The sequence below is a fragment of the Bubalus bubalis genome, chromosome 6 (assembly GCF_019923935.1).
Source record: "Bubalus bubalis isolate 160015118507 breed Murrah chromosome 6, NDDB_SH_1, whole genome shotgun sequence".
In the NCBI taxonomy this organism is placed as follows: Eukaryota; Metazoa; Chordata; class Mammalia; order Artiodactyla; family Bovidae; genus Bubalus; species Bubalus bubalis.
In genome coordinates this window covers 115,269,529-115,285,624 of record NC_059162.1, presented here as the reverse complement: position 1 = coordinate 115,285,624, position 16,096 = coordinate 115,269,529, and the positions used below count along the sequence as shown (strand labels likewise).

Below are 16,096 nucleotides of genomic sequence, written 5' to 3'. Positions count from 1 at the left end.
TATTTCAAAGCCAGCCAAGGGCTGACTTCACTTAGAACCACATGGAGTCTATTTTGGGCTTTCAGATTAAAAAAAAAAAAAAAAAAAGGCTGAATAAAATAGTTAAAAAAGATGAGGCTTCAATGCTTTCTGCTACTTGCAAATTGGTGTGTCTGATGGGGAATTTTACACAAGCACCCCTTTGTAAGTTCGTCTTGGGCTTGGGAGGGACTGTTCTGGGTTAGCTGGGTGTGAATCCCAATTGCCCTTCCATAAATAAAACCCATCCCAAGCTATTTCCCAACTATTGCCAGGAGCAAGGGCTGCGGCAATGACCAAACGATCAGGCCACTCAAAGTCCCTATAAATAAAAACAACGTGGTTGCCCGAGAAACCGGCCTGTAGGCTGGGACTGGGCGCCGGGCGGGAGCGCCCTACCCGCCAGGCCCGCGGGCTTCTCGGCTCCCTCGGAGACCCGGGGCTCCCACTGCCTTCTCTCCACGACCACCCGCGACCTCGACCCTGGCGGCAGCGTGGCAGCGCGGCGGTTCGCGGTGCTTCCTCCTCCGGGCTGGACTCGGCAGGCCACCGCGAGTCAGCGGCATGAATATTCATTCACTTGTGCACTGACCATGTTATACTCAGGCTCCATCCATACACCTGCGTGCAAAAGCTGACTGGACCAGCCCCGAAGCGTGGCGACAGCTTAATTACCGTCACATTTACTGACGTCTGATGTTTTAAGTGGCCTAATACGGTCTTGACACCAGCCTGGCACAGGCCGAGGAAAGTGTCCAGGGGCTGGGCCAACTTCATCCCGGCGGGCGGGAGGTTCCCCGGGAAAAGAAGTTCGCCGAAGTTCACTGGAGTTGGAGGACCCGGATCGCCCTACGGCTGCATCTTTGGGTCTTCCTCATAGGAGAAGTGGGGCGGGGGCGGAGGAGGGACTCTTACAGGAAAGTTGCAAAGATGTGTGCCGGACGGTTTTCCCGCGCAGCCTGGGCCGCTGAATTACCGAGGGCGCTGCAGTTTGAGGCAGTCGCCAGCAAGGCAGATCGGAATCCGAAGGATGGCTAAGCCATGTACCTGTCTCTCGTTGCTCATAAATCTCTCCACGGAACGGAGGAAAAACTCTAAAGGCTTTTATTATCCACTGTCGCCGTGCTCTGAACGCTTTGTAGGTTGCTGAGGTGCCCCGAATGAATCTTGTTAATCACGGCGAAACACAGGGATCCTTTTATGACGCCAACAGTCGTTTTCTAAGCAGTTAAGCATTAGATGAGAAAATATGGCTGCATTGCATTCCAGAAAAAGCACACGAGTAAATAAAAATTCATATCGATGAGACTTCTCTGAACTCACTAATAAAAGGAGATTAGTATTATAACCCCTATAGTCAATACTTTCCACGGCAATTTATGGAGGCAAATAATACACCATCAAATTGTTTCAAGTGGAGTTATAATTCAACAGACCTAAATCTTCTTGCTGAACTTTAAAGGCAGAATGATCACCAAAATAATCAAAGGCACCTCTGTCTCTCAGAGGGCAATCAAAAGACGGAAGTCCATAGAAGAACGTTTTTATGCCAAAAGAGGAAAGTGGATGGCAAATTTGTTAAAATGAGCAACAGCTTATACAGACATGCCAGTGTCAAGCAGCGAAGGGACCCGGCTGTATCAACGTAAAACAAGCAAGCAGTCCGCGCGTTTTTTCCCCTTAGTATTCAGAAAACAAGGTAACCGTTCCCAAGACGGTGTGTCTGTTAAGTATCTCATAATGAGAGGCAGTATTTATTATGCTCATAAAGAAAGCAGCCTTTTGCCCTGGGCTTCGATTTTTTCTTTTTTTCTTTTCTTCTGGTTCTTTTGCAGGAGTGAAGAAAGGACGTGCTTACAGAGCCTACACACGCCTCCTTCCCCGTGCCTCCATCCCAACGGGAATTCATTTTCCCTCGCTCCGCCTAAGCCACCTCGGGGTCTGGGCGTGAAGGGAGTGAGGCAGTACAGGCAGCGTCCTAATGAATTCCTTTCAAGTCGCCTGCTGCCGGAGCCATCTATTACTGCGGCCTGGAGTGGGGAAACGCGCCGGAGACGTCTTTGTCCGGGTGGTGGTGGGGCGGGGGGCGGGGGCGAGGAGAAGCGCGGCAGGCAAAGGGGCCAGCGAGTTTTCTCAGCACTCCGGGACGCTGAGGAGGCACCCTCCCCTCGCTCCTTCAGGGTCCCTTGGGTGGGCAGCGGGTCCCCGACCAGACTCCCGGCTGAGATGGTGGCCCGGAATTAAGACGTCCCCCCGAGGGGCCTTCAGGTTAAAGCCGAGAAAGAAGAGCGAAAAAGAGAGCGTCAAAGAATCGGGTCGATAAATTCATAAAGATCGATTTATCTTTATCTCCCAATTAAATGTGCTTGTAAGTGATACATAACACACGTCCAACACGGGCCAACTCCCCAACCACTAGCTCCTTGGCGTGAGCTGATTTTTAATGACCGGCGTAACAATGCCCTTCTCTCCTCTCCTCCCGGGGTCCGGGGCCTGTCGGCCGTTTCGGGCAAACGTTTAGACCCGGGAAGTAAGAGCTGAGGCCCTGGAGGCGAGTGGAAGCCCCGCGCGCGCTGGTGCGCTTTGCACCTTTTACCCTTGCCACGAAACGATTACATTTTAAAACGGAACACAAGAGCTGAAAGTTTGTGTTTTTACCATGCTGAAGGGGATAAGAACTTTCCTGGCACCCACTCCCTCTCCGCCAATTCCCTTACTCCCAAATTCTGGGTTTTGATTTTTTTTTTTTTTTTTTTTTTACCATTGTCGAGACAGGGAAATCATCCTGAGGGAACGGGCTCCATCCTGCAGTAGGCAGAGGGGAACCACGCGCCCTCGAGTCCTCGCGCTGGAAACCGGGCGGTGGCGCCGGGGTGAGCGCTCCCTCCGTTCTCAACGTGCTTAATTAGCGCCTATTTACAAAACGCAGCTTTTATTTGAGCAAACATCATAAAGCTTTCATCAGGATAATCTCACGTTATACAATCCGGCTGCGCAGCAACTCCCCCCTTCCTCCCCGAGGATGGAGCAGATAAAGGACTCGCTTTATTATCATAATTATCGTGGCTGTTATTTTGGTGCGCGCCGGCAAAGTGTGTAAATAGGTGCGATGATTAAGAATGTCATGAAAAATGAGAAGGGATCGCTCGCGGGCGGGCCCGGCTCGGGATGGGGGAACCGGCCACCTCCCCGCGCCGCTGGGGATGCCGGGGCGCTGTGAGAAACCTGGAGGGTTCCCCGCAGCGGGCAAAGGGTTGCCAGCTCCCGGGCAGGCGCCCTAGGGGGCGGACCTGAAAGGGCAAGGGCCTCGCCCCCAACTCCGGGAACCTCGCCCGAACCCCGGGCGCAGCAGCAGCAGCAGCACCCAGCAGGTTTCCTTCCCTTGCATGTATAAAAGAAAGAAAATAACCTGTGGTTTAGCCCGGAATGCTACCCTCGGAGGACCCCCCCCGGATGATGCCGCCTAGACCCGAGTTTCGAGCTTCAGAGGTGCCAATCGCCCCTTTCAAGTTTGCGCGGAGCCGGCCGGGCGCACACGCTCCGGTTCGCGGGCCCGCGCGCTGCGCTGGCTGCGCCCACAGCCAGCTCGCGGCCAGTCCCAGTGGAAGGGGCGGAGTCCCGTCTTCGCCCCGCCCACTCCTGGTGGCAGCCAATCGGCGGCGGCTCCAGGCCCCACGTGAGCGGAGCCTGGCCGGGCAGCAGGCAAAATGTGAATGAGAAAGAAGAGCGCGATTTAAAGGTGCTGGCGGCGCCCGCGGAGGACAAGTGCGCCGGCTTCGCGCGCGTTCCCCTAGCGGCTAGCCGGAGGCGACCGACAGCCGGCCAGACAGACGGACGCGCCGACGGCTGCGGGCCCGGGCCGAGGGCCGCAGGAGCTACGCGCCAGGGCTCCGGACGCGGGGCCCACGGCGGGCAGCAGCTCCGGAGAAAGCCCTCGCGGGGAGGGCCCGGGCGCCCGCTCCACTCCAGGGCGCACGGCCTCACCCCCGCTCACCGCCCGCACTCGCGCCTGCCAGCGGCATGCAGAGGGCCCAGGACTGACGGGGGAGGTGGGCACCTGCTCTCCGGGTCCTGCTTGGCCCCTGCTCGTGACTCCAAGCTGCGCTCCGGGCGCCCGGGGGGCTTCCCGGCGGCGGCGCGGCGCGGGGACGTTTCGCCTCTCGCGGGCCTCTCCCGAGCGCGTCTATGAGCGCAGCGTTCCCGCCGTCGCTGATGATGATGCAGCGCCCGCTGGGGAGTAGCACCGCCTTCAGCATAGACTCGCTGATCGGCAGCCCGCCGCAGCCCAGCCCTGGCCATTTCGTCTACACCGGCTACCCCATGTTCATGCCCTACCGGCCGGTGGTGCTGCCGCCGCCGCCGCCGCCGCCGCCCGCGCTCCCCCAGGCCGCGCTGCAGCCGGCGCTGCCGCCCGCGCATCCGCACCACCAGATCCCCAGCCTGCCCACCGGCTTCTGCTCCAGCTTGGCCCAGGGCATGGCGCTCACCTCCACGCTCATGGCCACGCTGCCAGGCGGCTTCTCGGCGTCCCCCCAGCACCAGGAGGCGGCCGCCGCCCGGAAGTTCGCGCCGCAGCAGCTGCCCGGCGGCGGCAGCAACTTCGACAAGCCGGAGGCGCTGCAAGCCGACGCGGAGGACGGCAAAGGCTTCTTGGCCAAGGAGGGCTCACTGCTGGCCTTCTCCGCGGCCGAGGCTGTGCAGGCGTCGCTCGGTGAGTCGGCGGCGCGCGCGACCCGGGCGCGGGGGCGCGCCAGCTCCGGGTTCCCTCGGGGGACCGAGGGTATGGGGCTATGCCCCCGTGGGACCCCCGCCCCCGCCTCCCCCGGCCAGAGGAGCGGGAAGATGCGGCCAAGCTGCGCCAGAGGGGCCTCCGCGGGGACGGGGGGTGGTCTTTTAGAGCCACGCAATGAGTGGGGAGGTTGGGGGGGGGCGAGTAAGGGGGGCGTGCATTTAGCGCCCCGTGGCCAGCTTCTGCGCGGAGCCGCAAATCTCTCCGCCGGCGAGTTTGGCGGAGTCTTGCACGCCGCCCAGACCCCGGCGCTGTGACCTGGGGTCCCGGGTGGGTTTCAGCCTCGAGGGCAAGAGGGTTGGGCTGCGCATCTCTGCAGTGCGTGTGCCTGAGGGCGCCCAGACCTATTAACCCCCTTTTCCGGGCTTGTCGCTTGCCTGGGGGAACGGCGTGAGTGTGCTGGGGTGTCTGGTGGGAACTTCTCCTGAGGCTACGAAACTTCTCTTTGACCCCAAACCCGACACTGGCTGGGGTCTGCACCTCCCTGCGCCCCCCGGCTCTGGGTGCGATGAAATTGAAGTTCACAGAATTTTCAGGCTGGGTGAGGAGTGGGTGGAGAGGGGAGAGGCAGGATAAATGGTGAACTCCCCCTTAGCCCTCATCCAGCCCCCTCCCCGGGGACAAAGAGGACGCTCTCTCGGGCCTCTTGCCGCCTGCTAACTTCTGCATTAAGCTGCAGGAGACTGGGAGGGTGCGGAGGAGGCCCGGCGGCCCCTTGAGTGATGGTTCTGGGCAAAGGGCCGTCGCCTGTACTGTCGCCTCCTCTCCCCTGAGCTTTCTCACGCCTCCCCTCCCCTCTCTACCCCTCAAAGGCCAGGAAATCACAATGTGTTAATGTCATAGAAAGACAATCCGCTAAGGGGGGAGTTGCGGGAGGGGGGGGGGGGGAATGCCCGAGTGACGGTGGGAACGGGGAAGGAAGGCCAGTGTGCGAAATGTAATAAAACGCCGTTTGGTTTTGCTTTCAGTTGGGGCTGTCAGAGGGCAAGGGAAAGACGAGTCAAAGGTGGAAGACGACCCGAAGGGCAAGGAGGAGAGCTTCTCGCTAGAGAGCGATCTGGACTACAGCTCGGATGACAATCTGACTGGCCAGGCGGCTCACAAGGAGGAAGACCCCGGCCACGCGCTGGAGGAAACCCCGCCGAGTGGCGGCGCCGCGGGCAGCACCACGTCCACGGGCAAGAACCGGCGGCGGCGGACTGCCTTCACCAGCGAGCAGCTCCTGGAGCTGGAGAAGGAGTTCCACTGCAAAAAGTACCTCTCGCTGACCGAGCGCTCGCAGATCGCGCATGCCCTCAAACTCAGCGAGGTGCAGGTGAAAATCTGGTTCCAGAACCGCCGGGCCAAGTGGAAACGGGTGAAGGCGGGCAATGCCAATTCCAAGACAGGGGAGCCCTCCAGGAACCCCAAGATCGTCGTCCCCATACCCGTCCACGTCAGCAGGTTCGCTATCAGAAGTCAGCATCAGCAGCTGGAGCAGGCCCGGCCCTGAGGGCCCAGGGCGAGCCTCGGCCTGGACCACCGTGGAGAAGCCGCAGCTTTGGGGAGGGAACCCATGGTGGGCTCCACCATGACTGAAGCAAAACTCAGAGTCACCCCCCAACTTTGGACATCCCAAGCAAATTGAGAGTATATCCATTAACGAGCTTGAAAGACTGCTTTTGAAGGAGCTACAGCTACACCTGGAAGACACACTAAATATTTATTATACTATCCTACTTTGTACATAGATATCTATATAGATTGGATCTCAGCTGCCGTATTTTGAAAGTTATAGGACCAAACTGCCCAGTAATCTCCTCCACCTACATTCCCCGAAGAAAACAAAGCCTCCGCTGCAACTTGCCACGCACAGCAGCCACCTTTCCACACTTTTCCAAAGGTAAACATCATGTGCAAGAACAAACACGGTCACCATTTATTTTTGTTTCTATTCTGGCTTTTTTAGTTGACTGAGAAGCAGACGTTTTGGGGGTGCAGCCTGGAAATTCGCTTTGCTTTGGTTTTTGCCTGGCTTTCTTTCCTGGGGTTGCATATCCTATGAGCCCTGTCTGAAGCACGTCTCCGTTGTGTTTAATTTATTTCAATGTAGTTTATTTTTCCTATAAGTTATGACATTAAAACAATCTCAGTCTTGTGAATAAAAAAAAAAAGGAGCAAGAAAGAGAGAAAAAAGACCAATTCTTGGGTCTCATAAGTATGTCCAGATTTGACTGTTTATAGAGGGACCCTCCTGCCCGCAGTGGCCGAGCAGCTGGTCTGAGACCAGCACCGCATAAACACCCCCTGTCCGGGGCCTCCTCAAGCTGGAAGGACCAGAGCCATCCAGCAGCTCACCAGGTTTTAAATAGAGCAATAGCTCCAACTGGGTTACCAATTCGAGAAAACCTAATTTCCACCTTAGACATCTAACCTCTTCCCTTCTGTTCAGCCTAACCAGTATCTGGGAAGCTGGCAAACTTTGGCCAGAGGAGGAGAGGGGCGCCGGAGGAGGGTCAGTGAGTGCGGATATGGGTGGCTTTGCATAAAGTCTTCATTCCCTAAATCGACGACCGCCGGGGGAGGGGACGCGTTTCCCTCCAAGCATCCCCCGACCTGAAAAGAAGCGGAGCGCCCAGAGTTCGGGTTCGGGGCGCGATCTTCCGGACGGGGGCAGAAACCCAGCTAGCGGAGCCGGCTTCCGGGCAGCGCCGGGCTGGGAGGCGGAGGCGGGCTGCGGGCGCCCGCGGGCCGGCGCCTCCCTCTCCGGGCGGGGTCGGAGGGGGCGGGACCCGACCACCGCCCCACCCCGAGGAACGCCGGCCAGTTGTGGGAAGGGGGGACCGGCCCGCGGTGGGGGGTGAGCCCCGGGCACCTCCCCGCCTCGGGGGTGGGATGCGGCCCGCCGGGCGCGGGAGGAGCGGGAGGGAACCCTGGGCCCACTCCAGCACCGCGGACCGCGCCCCCAAGCCCGGCCCGTTCCGCGCGCGGCCCCTTTTCCGACCCGAAGCGTCCGTCCGGACGCGAGCGGTCGGGCCCCTCCGGAGAAGGCCGCGGATAGGCCAGAGGTGACCCAGGGGTTCGGAGCGGGCGAGCGCGGTCACCGAGCCCTCGCGGCCACCGAACCAACCGCCAGGGGAGAGAAGAGAAGCCGTGGCTTCGCCAGCCTCAGCCTCCCGAGTGGAGGCCGGAGAGCGGGTTTGAGAAGCCGCCGGGCGCCGAGCTCACCGCCGTTCTCAGCCCAAGAAGCGAAACCTATAGCCCTGGATCAATACGAATATTGACTTAATTTTTACGGCCTTCAACCCGTCACCTTTCCGCGGCGGAGGGGCACTGGGGACCCCAGTGTCAGCCCGAAGTTCAGGCGCAGGGCGAGACCCCGATTCCCTCCGCGTCCCCAAGATTTCAGGGACAGAAATTGGCCCCGGCATGGTTTCTGAGCGCGGTGATGTGGAGTGGCCGTTCTCCGAGGGCCTCAGTCCGCTCTTCGAGGCTCACAGAGCCGTGGGGGCGCCTGGCTGCCCCTAGCCAGCGCCCTGCGCCTGTGGTGGAGGGGTGCGCCTCGGCTGCTCCCCGCCCCACATGGGGTCCGCTAGGCCCGGCCGCTCCCGCCGAAGCGCCGGCTGCCCGGGTGTCCTGTTGGCGTCATGTCCTCGGAGAGGCCCTCCAGGCCCCAGGCCGCTGCCGCTGCAATGGAGGCCTCTGGAGACGTGGAGGCCTCTGGGGACACGCCATCCCCACCCCGCGCACCCGGGCCGGTCCGTTCCCGGCCGCATATGTGCCCCTGGAACAACTGTGGCCAATGGCCTAGATTCCCGGCCCTGAGGGCAGGGATATCTCCCCCTGGCACTCTGGGGAAGAAACCCTGGGTGTTGAGAGCAGGGCACTCCCCTCCATACACCTTTCCACCATAACAGGTGTGACACCCCTGTCTACCTTTCCCAAAAGCTCATGGTGGGGATGGGAGACAAGAAGGGAGGGAGCCACTGGGGTTGGCTTCACACACCTGAGGGGGAAGTGACGTTCTCTAGGAATTGGGGGGCACCTTCAGGGAGCCCTACATACAAAGAGGGCCCGGGGGTACCCCAGCTTTGCAGACGTGGCACCACTGCCAGGTTGCCCCCTGCCCTCTCTGGGCTGGGTGCCCCCTCCTCTCCGACCCCAGGACTCTGGGTGCCCCCTGCGAGCCCAGCCAGAGGAGGCCCAGACCCCCGAGACAGGCCGAGGGGAGGAAGATAAACAAGCAGGGCTTGATGGCCGCTGTCATCATGGCCGTCATCATGGCTTTCATTTGGCTGCCTAATGAGTCACATCACAGGCAGAGAGAAAAATTGTCAATCGCCCAGGCCCTAATGAATTTTTTTGCAAATTGTAATCAAGCCAGGCCGTCTCAGCTGGCTGATTAATGAGACCCACGAGGCTCGGCCAGCACCTCCGCTTTTTATTCCATCCCGTCCTCCCTGCACTAAATTAACAGCAACTTGTCTGAGCTTCAAATTAACTCCCAATGATTAATTCTGATGGGGGGGCCTGAAGAATAGCTTGTTCTAATAGGCTCTGGCCTGAGATGCTGTTGGAAATTAATACACTTCCCCTTTGGCTGCCGGCTTTAATCCAAGGTTGGGTTTTGACATCACTATATTTGTTGTTACAATAAATTCCACTTACATCTGCAGATCAAATAATTACGCTTGGGAGCGCCGCGGACCTGCGACCCCCCCCCTCCCTGCGCTAGGGCTCCTGGGGGCTGTCTGCACCCTGGGTCCACCAGCCGGGGCAGGGGTCTGAAGTGAGGGTGGGGGGTGCTGCAGTAAGAGACACCAAATGGGATGAACCCCAGCCCTAGTCCCTCAGAGAAGTGGGTACCCCTGGCCTTTGGAGAACCGAGGGTACTTTGAAAACCTGAAGTCAAATCTCTACTTTCCGGGGGCAGGGCCCTCTTAGATTGGTCTCGGGCCTCAAATAACCTCCTCCCCCATGCTCCCCGCAGGGCCTGGGGAGTCAGCGCCTTGGGCCACCAGTGCCTGGATTTTCCCAACCCCAGCCCTTGCTGGAACTTTGGAGACTCAGCACAGGCTTCGGTGCCCAGTTTTCCCCTCCAGTCCTCAGGCCCAGGGTGGTTCTTTGGCAGGGCCTTTTCAGCGAAAGGGGGTGAGCTGGGGTGGGGTGGGGAGGCCTCCCAGGCCTCTGGAGGGCATGTTTGCCTGGCTGGACTGTCCAGAGGTCCTGACTGTCCATGTGCTGGCCTGGCCACACTAGGCGTGTAGCTGCTGCAAGTGCCTGCATTCCAAGATGCCCTTCCTCTTGGGGTCGTCAGCGCCTGCTCCTTCTTGCATCTGTTTGTTCGAGCTTAATTGACTTAATCGTTGCAACTGTGTCTGGCAAGCCTGGCGCGGGCTTCTGCGGCTGCTTCTTCTGTCCCCAGGCCTGTCCCACGCGGAGACACTCTCCGTCCCCCCTTGGCAGAAGACTTTGGTGAGTAAGAAGCCATCAGGGACACTCTGGCAGCCTTGGGATCTGGTCGCCACCTGATTCTTGCCTCAGGGCCTTCTCAGCTCTGTGTGGAAGTCCTGAGCGGGGCGGGGGGGTCTTGAGTGGTTGGAGCCCCGTGCATTCCGTGGCCTTGGTGGCAGTGTCAATCTTGGGTGACCCACACAGCCTAGTGGCCTGCTGACACCCCTGCTAGCACAGCTGTGGCCTCCCTGGAGAGGATGCTCTTGTGTACACACCTCTATTTCTGTCCTGGGAGACCCCAGGCCTCTGCCCAGGCACTCATGACTGGAGCAGGAGGTCTGCTTGGACCCTCTGATGTGCCAACCCTTCCCAGACAGGCAGGGCACAGCAGGGACTTGTTCTGCCAAAGCTGAATGCCAGGCTCTGGGGTCTTGCGGGGAGCCAAGGTCTGGGGTCTACCAGGAAGGAGGTGCCTGGGCAAAGGGAGGTGGCATTAATCTTCATTTTGGGCCCTTATGTTGTAAACAGGAGAAATATGATCTTGGTAACCAAACGTGAATGCAAATCACACCGTCAGAGTAATAAAGCGCTTGAAACTCCGACACACAAAAGCAACACCATATGTATGAAGACAACCTGCATAAATTATAAATCACATCATAAAAATTGATTGCCTATTTCAACAGTTCAGAAGTGAAAGACCTGAGCAGACTTCTGCCCTCTCTGGGTTTGGGGCAAGGTCAGGGAGCACAGGTCGCTCAATCAGCTTCCGACTAGGGTACCTGGGCCCAGGGTCTGCTGCCAGCCCTGTGGACGGGTCTGCTCCCATGGAGGCGGGGGTGCGCACAGCTCCCATGGACGGCTCTGCGCTGCCAGGAGGGGACAGCCCTGAAACTCTGGAAGCCCTCGGGGGCTCGGTGCCCACGGGGATCAAGGCCCAGTCTGGCTGCTCCACCAGACCAAGGAATGCCGCCCTTCCAGCTGGCGCATGGTGCTGCCCGCTCAGCCAGCCAACTCAGATGCAGAGGTCCCTGCCGAGGGCTGCCCTCCCCACGGAGTTAGCAGCGTGATGGGCAGGATGTGCATGCAGGTGGCTGTGAGCGTGGAAGAGTGTTAATATGTGTGCGGGTGTGTGGTTTTCCTTTCACGTCTAACTCGGCCTGGCCGGGTCTCTTGGTTATCCTGGATCTCAGGTATCCAAGAGCCGGACACCCCTGGTGGAGCCAGTCCCAGGCGCCTGGCACACAGCATCTTCCACCTGGAGAAGCTGGGCCTGCGCCCCGGAGCTCGGAGGCCCCCGGAGCTGGTCTGGGTTCCCCACTTCCCCACTTCCAGCACTCTCCCTCCAACCTCCACAGTGCAGTGCCCCCCTTTCTGGTCTCCGCCAGTCACCCTTCCCCCACCCCAACTCCGCCTCTGGGGTCTCCCCGCCCCGGGGTCTGGAGTCTGGGCTGCTCCCCTCCCCACCCCGAGGTCCATCCCCCTCGCCCTTACAGCCAGGAGCTCCCCCCCAGTACAAATTCGGGGCCTGGCCTACCCGCCATCTACCGCCTGGGGCAGCCCCGCCCCAGAGCCGGCCGCCCCCTGAGCCAGGCAGAGGAAAAGGGAGGGGGGCGGGTGCGGCGCCGGGGCGCTGGGGAGACGCTGCTCTGCGGGACCGAGGAGGACCTGGGCCTCGAGGGAGAGGGGAAGGAGGCCGGGATAGACCCGAGGAGGCAGGGAGGCGGTCAGGGGGTCGAGGATGCCGCCCCCCCTCCCACGAGCGACCTTGGCAGGGACGCGCTCCCGGGTCCCGAGCTCGAAATTGGGGGGTTGCCCCCCGCCCAAAGCGCGGCAGCGGCTGGATAGCAGCCTAGGGTCCCTGGCCAAAGGCTGAGGCAGAGTCCGGCCCGAGAGGCAGATGTCACGCTGGGCGACCCCCGCCCCCCCCCCCCCCCCATCTACTTCCCGCCACTGGATCCGCGCCTTTGTCAGGCTGTCCCGCTCTGGTGTGGCCGCGCGCCCTCTTAAAGGGCCCGGCCCCCCGGCTCGGGCTCCGCGGCCGCCCGAATGACAAAGGCCGAAATGGGATTACACCGACCTGATCCCTTGAAGCCCGCCCCTCGCCACCCCGGCCCGCGCTCCGGCTGCCTCACCCCCGCACGTTCCCCTCTCCCCCTCCCCAGCCCGACTTCCGCCCTCGCGCACCTGGCTCAGCGGGGACCCTGAAGCCCCCTGAGCGCCTTGGGGGTTTGGAAGTGGCCGCCTGACCCCAGGGAGGGAGCGCGGCCTGGCTCTGAATGACAAAGCTCGGCCCAGCCACCCCGCGGAAGGAAACCCAGAGCGGCTGCCCCCGGCCCAGCTTGGAGGGGCCTCCCTGCGGCCCAGTGCGGGTGGGGGTGTGCAGCCAGGCTGTCAGAAACCAGGGCCTGGTGGTCTGGATGGAAGTTTCCCCTGAGCATCTCTCCCACGGGGCCAGCAGGGTAGCTGGGGCCTAGGGTGCACGTGGGCACCAGAAGGACAGACCCCTGCACCTGGGGCTGAACCTGCCCACTCATCACACGACCCTGGGGGACCACAGGGGACCCTCCCAGTCTGCAGACCTAACAGCCAGACTGGGGGAGTGGCCCCATCAGGGAGGCACTTGAAATGGGGCCTGGATCACTCAAAAACCTGATCTCTGTCTCCAAAAGCTTTGGGCCCTGAGGCCAAGGCCAGCGGCTCACACATCCAGCCCTCTGGGTCAGGGGTCAGAGGCCAAGGAGCAAGGACTGGCCTTTTGAGGAAAGCTGGTGATGGGCAAGTGTTGGGGAGACAGAGCTTCCAGCACTCTTGTTGGTGGACAAGCGGTGATTGAGGGGGCGGAGCTGGAGATGCCTGACCCCCTTTTTGAGTTTCCCTTTTTCTTCAAGTAAAGAGTCCATCATCTGACAAGGATGAAGTTGGGTAGGTCTTCCAGAGAAGGGGTGCAGAGCATCACAGAGAACACTGGAGGGGACTCGGATCTTAATGGTAACATCCTTAGCTACCTTAGGCTTCCCTGATAGCTCAGTAGGTTAAGAATCTGCCTGCAAAGCAGGAGACACAGGTTCAACTCCTGGGTCGGGAAGATGCCCTGGAGAAGGGATAGGCTACCCACTCCAGAATTCTTGGGCTTCCCTGGTGGCTCAGCTGGTAAAGAATCCACCTGCAATGAGGGAGACCTGGGTTCAATCCCTGGGTTGGGAAGATCTCCTGGAGAAGGGAAAGGCTACCCACTCCAGTATTCTGGCCTGGAGAATCCCATGGACTGTACCCCACCCCCTCCCCTCTAACCTCCCACCCCCTACTGCCCCCATCCCCCACTCTCCCCACACCCCCCACGCCCTCCTCTACCCCCACATCTGAACCGTTGTGTCTTCACCTGATGGCCTGGCCCAAGGCTCCAGACTTCAGGACGTCTTGGTGTCTGGGGAGGTTAATGATAAAGCACAGATGCTGTGCGTGGTAACAGCAGGGCCACCGCAGCAGCACGCCGGGGCCTCAGTGCACAGTTTTGAACTCCTGGGTTCCCACCCTTGGAGGTTTAACTCTCCGACCTCGGTTTCCCCATCAGCATCAGTGGGGCTGAACCAAGGGCCTGATGTGGGCTCAGGGCTCTGGGCAGTGCATGGCACACGGTTGGCCACAATGAGCCTCTGTTTCCATTTTTATTGGGACAGAAGCAGGCTCCCCAGCTGAAGGCCAGGCAGAACCAGCCAGAATGTGCGTGGACACGTCTGCTTCTGCAGCTGCCCTCTGCTGGGTGACCTCAAGCACCTCAGTGAGCCCCCTTCCACCTGCCCAACCCAGGTTAGTCCCACCACGGCCAAGGCCATTCACTGTTCAATCCTGTCCTTTGTGGAGATGGCCTGGAATCAGCAGCTCTGTCTTCACTCACTTGACAAAACAGGTTAAGGTCCTGCACAGGCGCCTTCTGCCCTCAGGGAGCCCAAAGTCCATGGAGGGAGAGAGCTGCCTGGGCTGGGGACCACCCGGGGCAGGAGGTGCCTCTTCAACCACGAAGACCGTCTCAACTCAGACTTCCTCCATGAAACCAAATGGCTTCAGTGATCCGCACATGCTAGCTGATGGGGTCTGCTGTGATGGCAGCTAGGTGACAACTTAGACCCGAAGTCGGGGGTCCCTGAGGTGGGCCTGGGGGGAGGCAGGAGTCCAGCTCTAGTTGTTCTGCACAAAGCCCGACATTGGAGGTCTCAGCAGCTGTGTCGATCACGAATAATGTGACGTCTTGTTTCAGAAGGGGCTTCATCATGCCTCATATTTGCACAATTCCTCCTCGGCAGAGACGCTCATCTCCCTCCAGAGGGGCCTGGTGGGATGATGAAGAAAGCTGCCAGGAGCCCCAGCCCTGTAAAAGCTAAGATAAGCTTTTAAACGCATTGTTGTTGCCCTCTTTAATCAGAGAATCTCCAAGTTGGGTGAAATCCAGCCACACTTAACGTTTGATTTTCTAGTAACTTGGGGGCACTCGGCCACCCACATGCAGAAATATCACAGACCTTCATGTGATCATTCAGAATATTTGTGTTACCAAAACTGTCACTTCATGTACACATATATAATGATTACTTTGGGGCTTTAGACAACGGATCATTGAAAAATGTTTATCAGTAGTTTTGAAGTGGATTTTCATTTTCCATGACCATGGCTGGAATTTTTTCCCCCAATAATTTTCATACTTCAGGATTTTGAAAGCTATAAATTGGGAGACAAGAATGATAATTGCCCATCTTTAAATGAGAAATTGTTAATTTGGGATTTACAAAGGACTTTCCATCATGAATAATAGTGAAGACAAATTTGTCTTCCTGCCTCATTTTGCAAAGTCACATTTGTAAAGTCAGGAGGTTTCCATTCCTCCTTCTAATTACGCTTTCCCTCCAGAAGGCAGTTCTGCGGTCCAGTGGTGGCCCACCCTCGGATCACCATGAGTAAACCAGAGTGATACCCTGAGTTCCCAAGAGCATCTCTGAATGCTGTCCTCTCCTTACCCCAGCACCACCCACAGGCCAGAGCATCTCTACCCGGGGGGGCTGGCACCGCTACAGGATAGTTCTTTGTGGTATGGACTGTCCCACGAATGTCAGAGATGCGACCCAGTTAAATGACAGCCAAAGGTGCCCCCAGGAGACTGGAGCTGTCCCTAGGTAGGAACACTTCTCCTAGGCAGGGGACCCGACAGGCACCTGGATGAAACACCCACCCTTAGACACTCAGTGCCAAAGGCAAAGACAGCTTGTTCCAGTGCGGGGAGACCAGTGTGCCCTGAAGCTCATGGCAAGACCCTCGTCCCCAGCTGGTGTGGGCAAGAAAGGCACACAGGGCAGAGGAACCTGGGCGGAGGCTGCCCCAGGAGCAGACATTGACCAGGGCCTGCAGTGGAGCTGCTTCCAGCCCCCAGCGCGGCTTGCATCACCAGCTGCCTACAGCTCAGTGCCCCGAGGGCTCAGCTGGTTCCTCTGCTGCTCGGGTGCCCTGGGCTCCAGGGTCTGCTTCTGCAGCTGTGAGAGTGATGCTGGTCTCTTGCACGCAGCAGTCACAGCCGACCGCGGTGGGGACAGCCACACGGAATCTCAGCGCTCCAGGCACCCAGGCTGAGTGCTGACAATGAAGGTGGGCAGTTCCACTCCTGGGAGTTTTCTCTTCCCAAGTCACCTTCCTTCTGCAGAGGTCGCCTGGCGCTTCCGTGGTTCCGCGTCCCATCCCTTAGGCTCTGTGTATCTTGGGGCCACAAGACCTTCATGGGGGTCCACTCTGGCAGCCCAGAGCTCTTGAGGGGTCTCTGCCAACCTTACTCCCCTCTTGGGCTTTTCCAGTGCTTCCTCAAAATGAATG

The 16,096-nt window shown here is 59.3% G+C and overlaps 1 protein-coding gene across 1 annotated transcript; it reads left to right on the top strand.

Moving 5' to 3' along the window:
- The first annotated feature begins 3,674 nt into the window (after positions 1 to 3,674).
- GBX2 (gastrulation brain homeobox 2) lies at positions 3,675 to 6,932 on the top strand. Its single transcript, XM_025287376.2, has 2 exons — positions 3,675 to 4,729; positions 5,776 to 6,932. Exons 1-2 carry the CDS (start codon positions 4,204 to 4,206, stop codon positions 6,297 to 6,299), a joined length of 1,050 nt encoding a protein of 349 aa, XP_025143161.1. The 5' UTR covers positions 3,675 to 4,203; the 3' UTR covers positions 6,300 to 6,932.
- Positions 6,933 to 16,096: the final 9,164 nt, after the last annotated feature.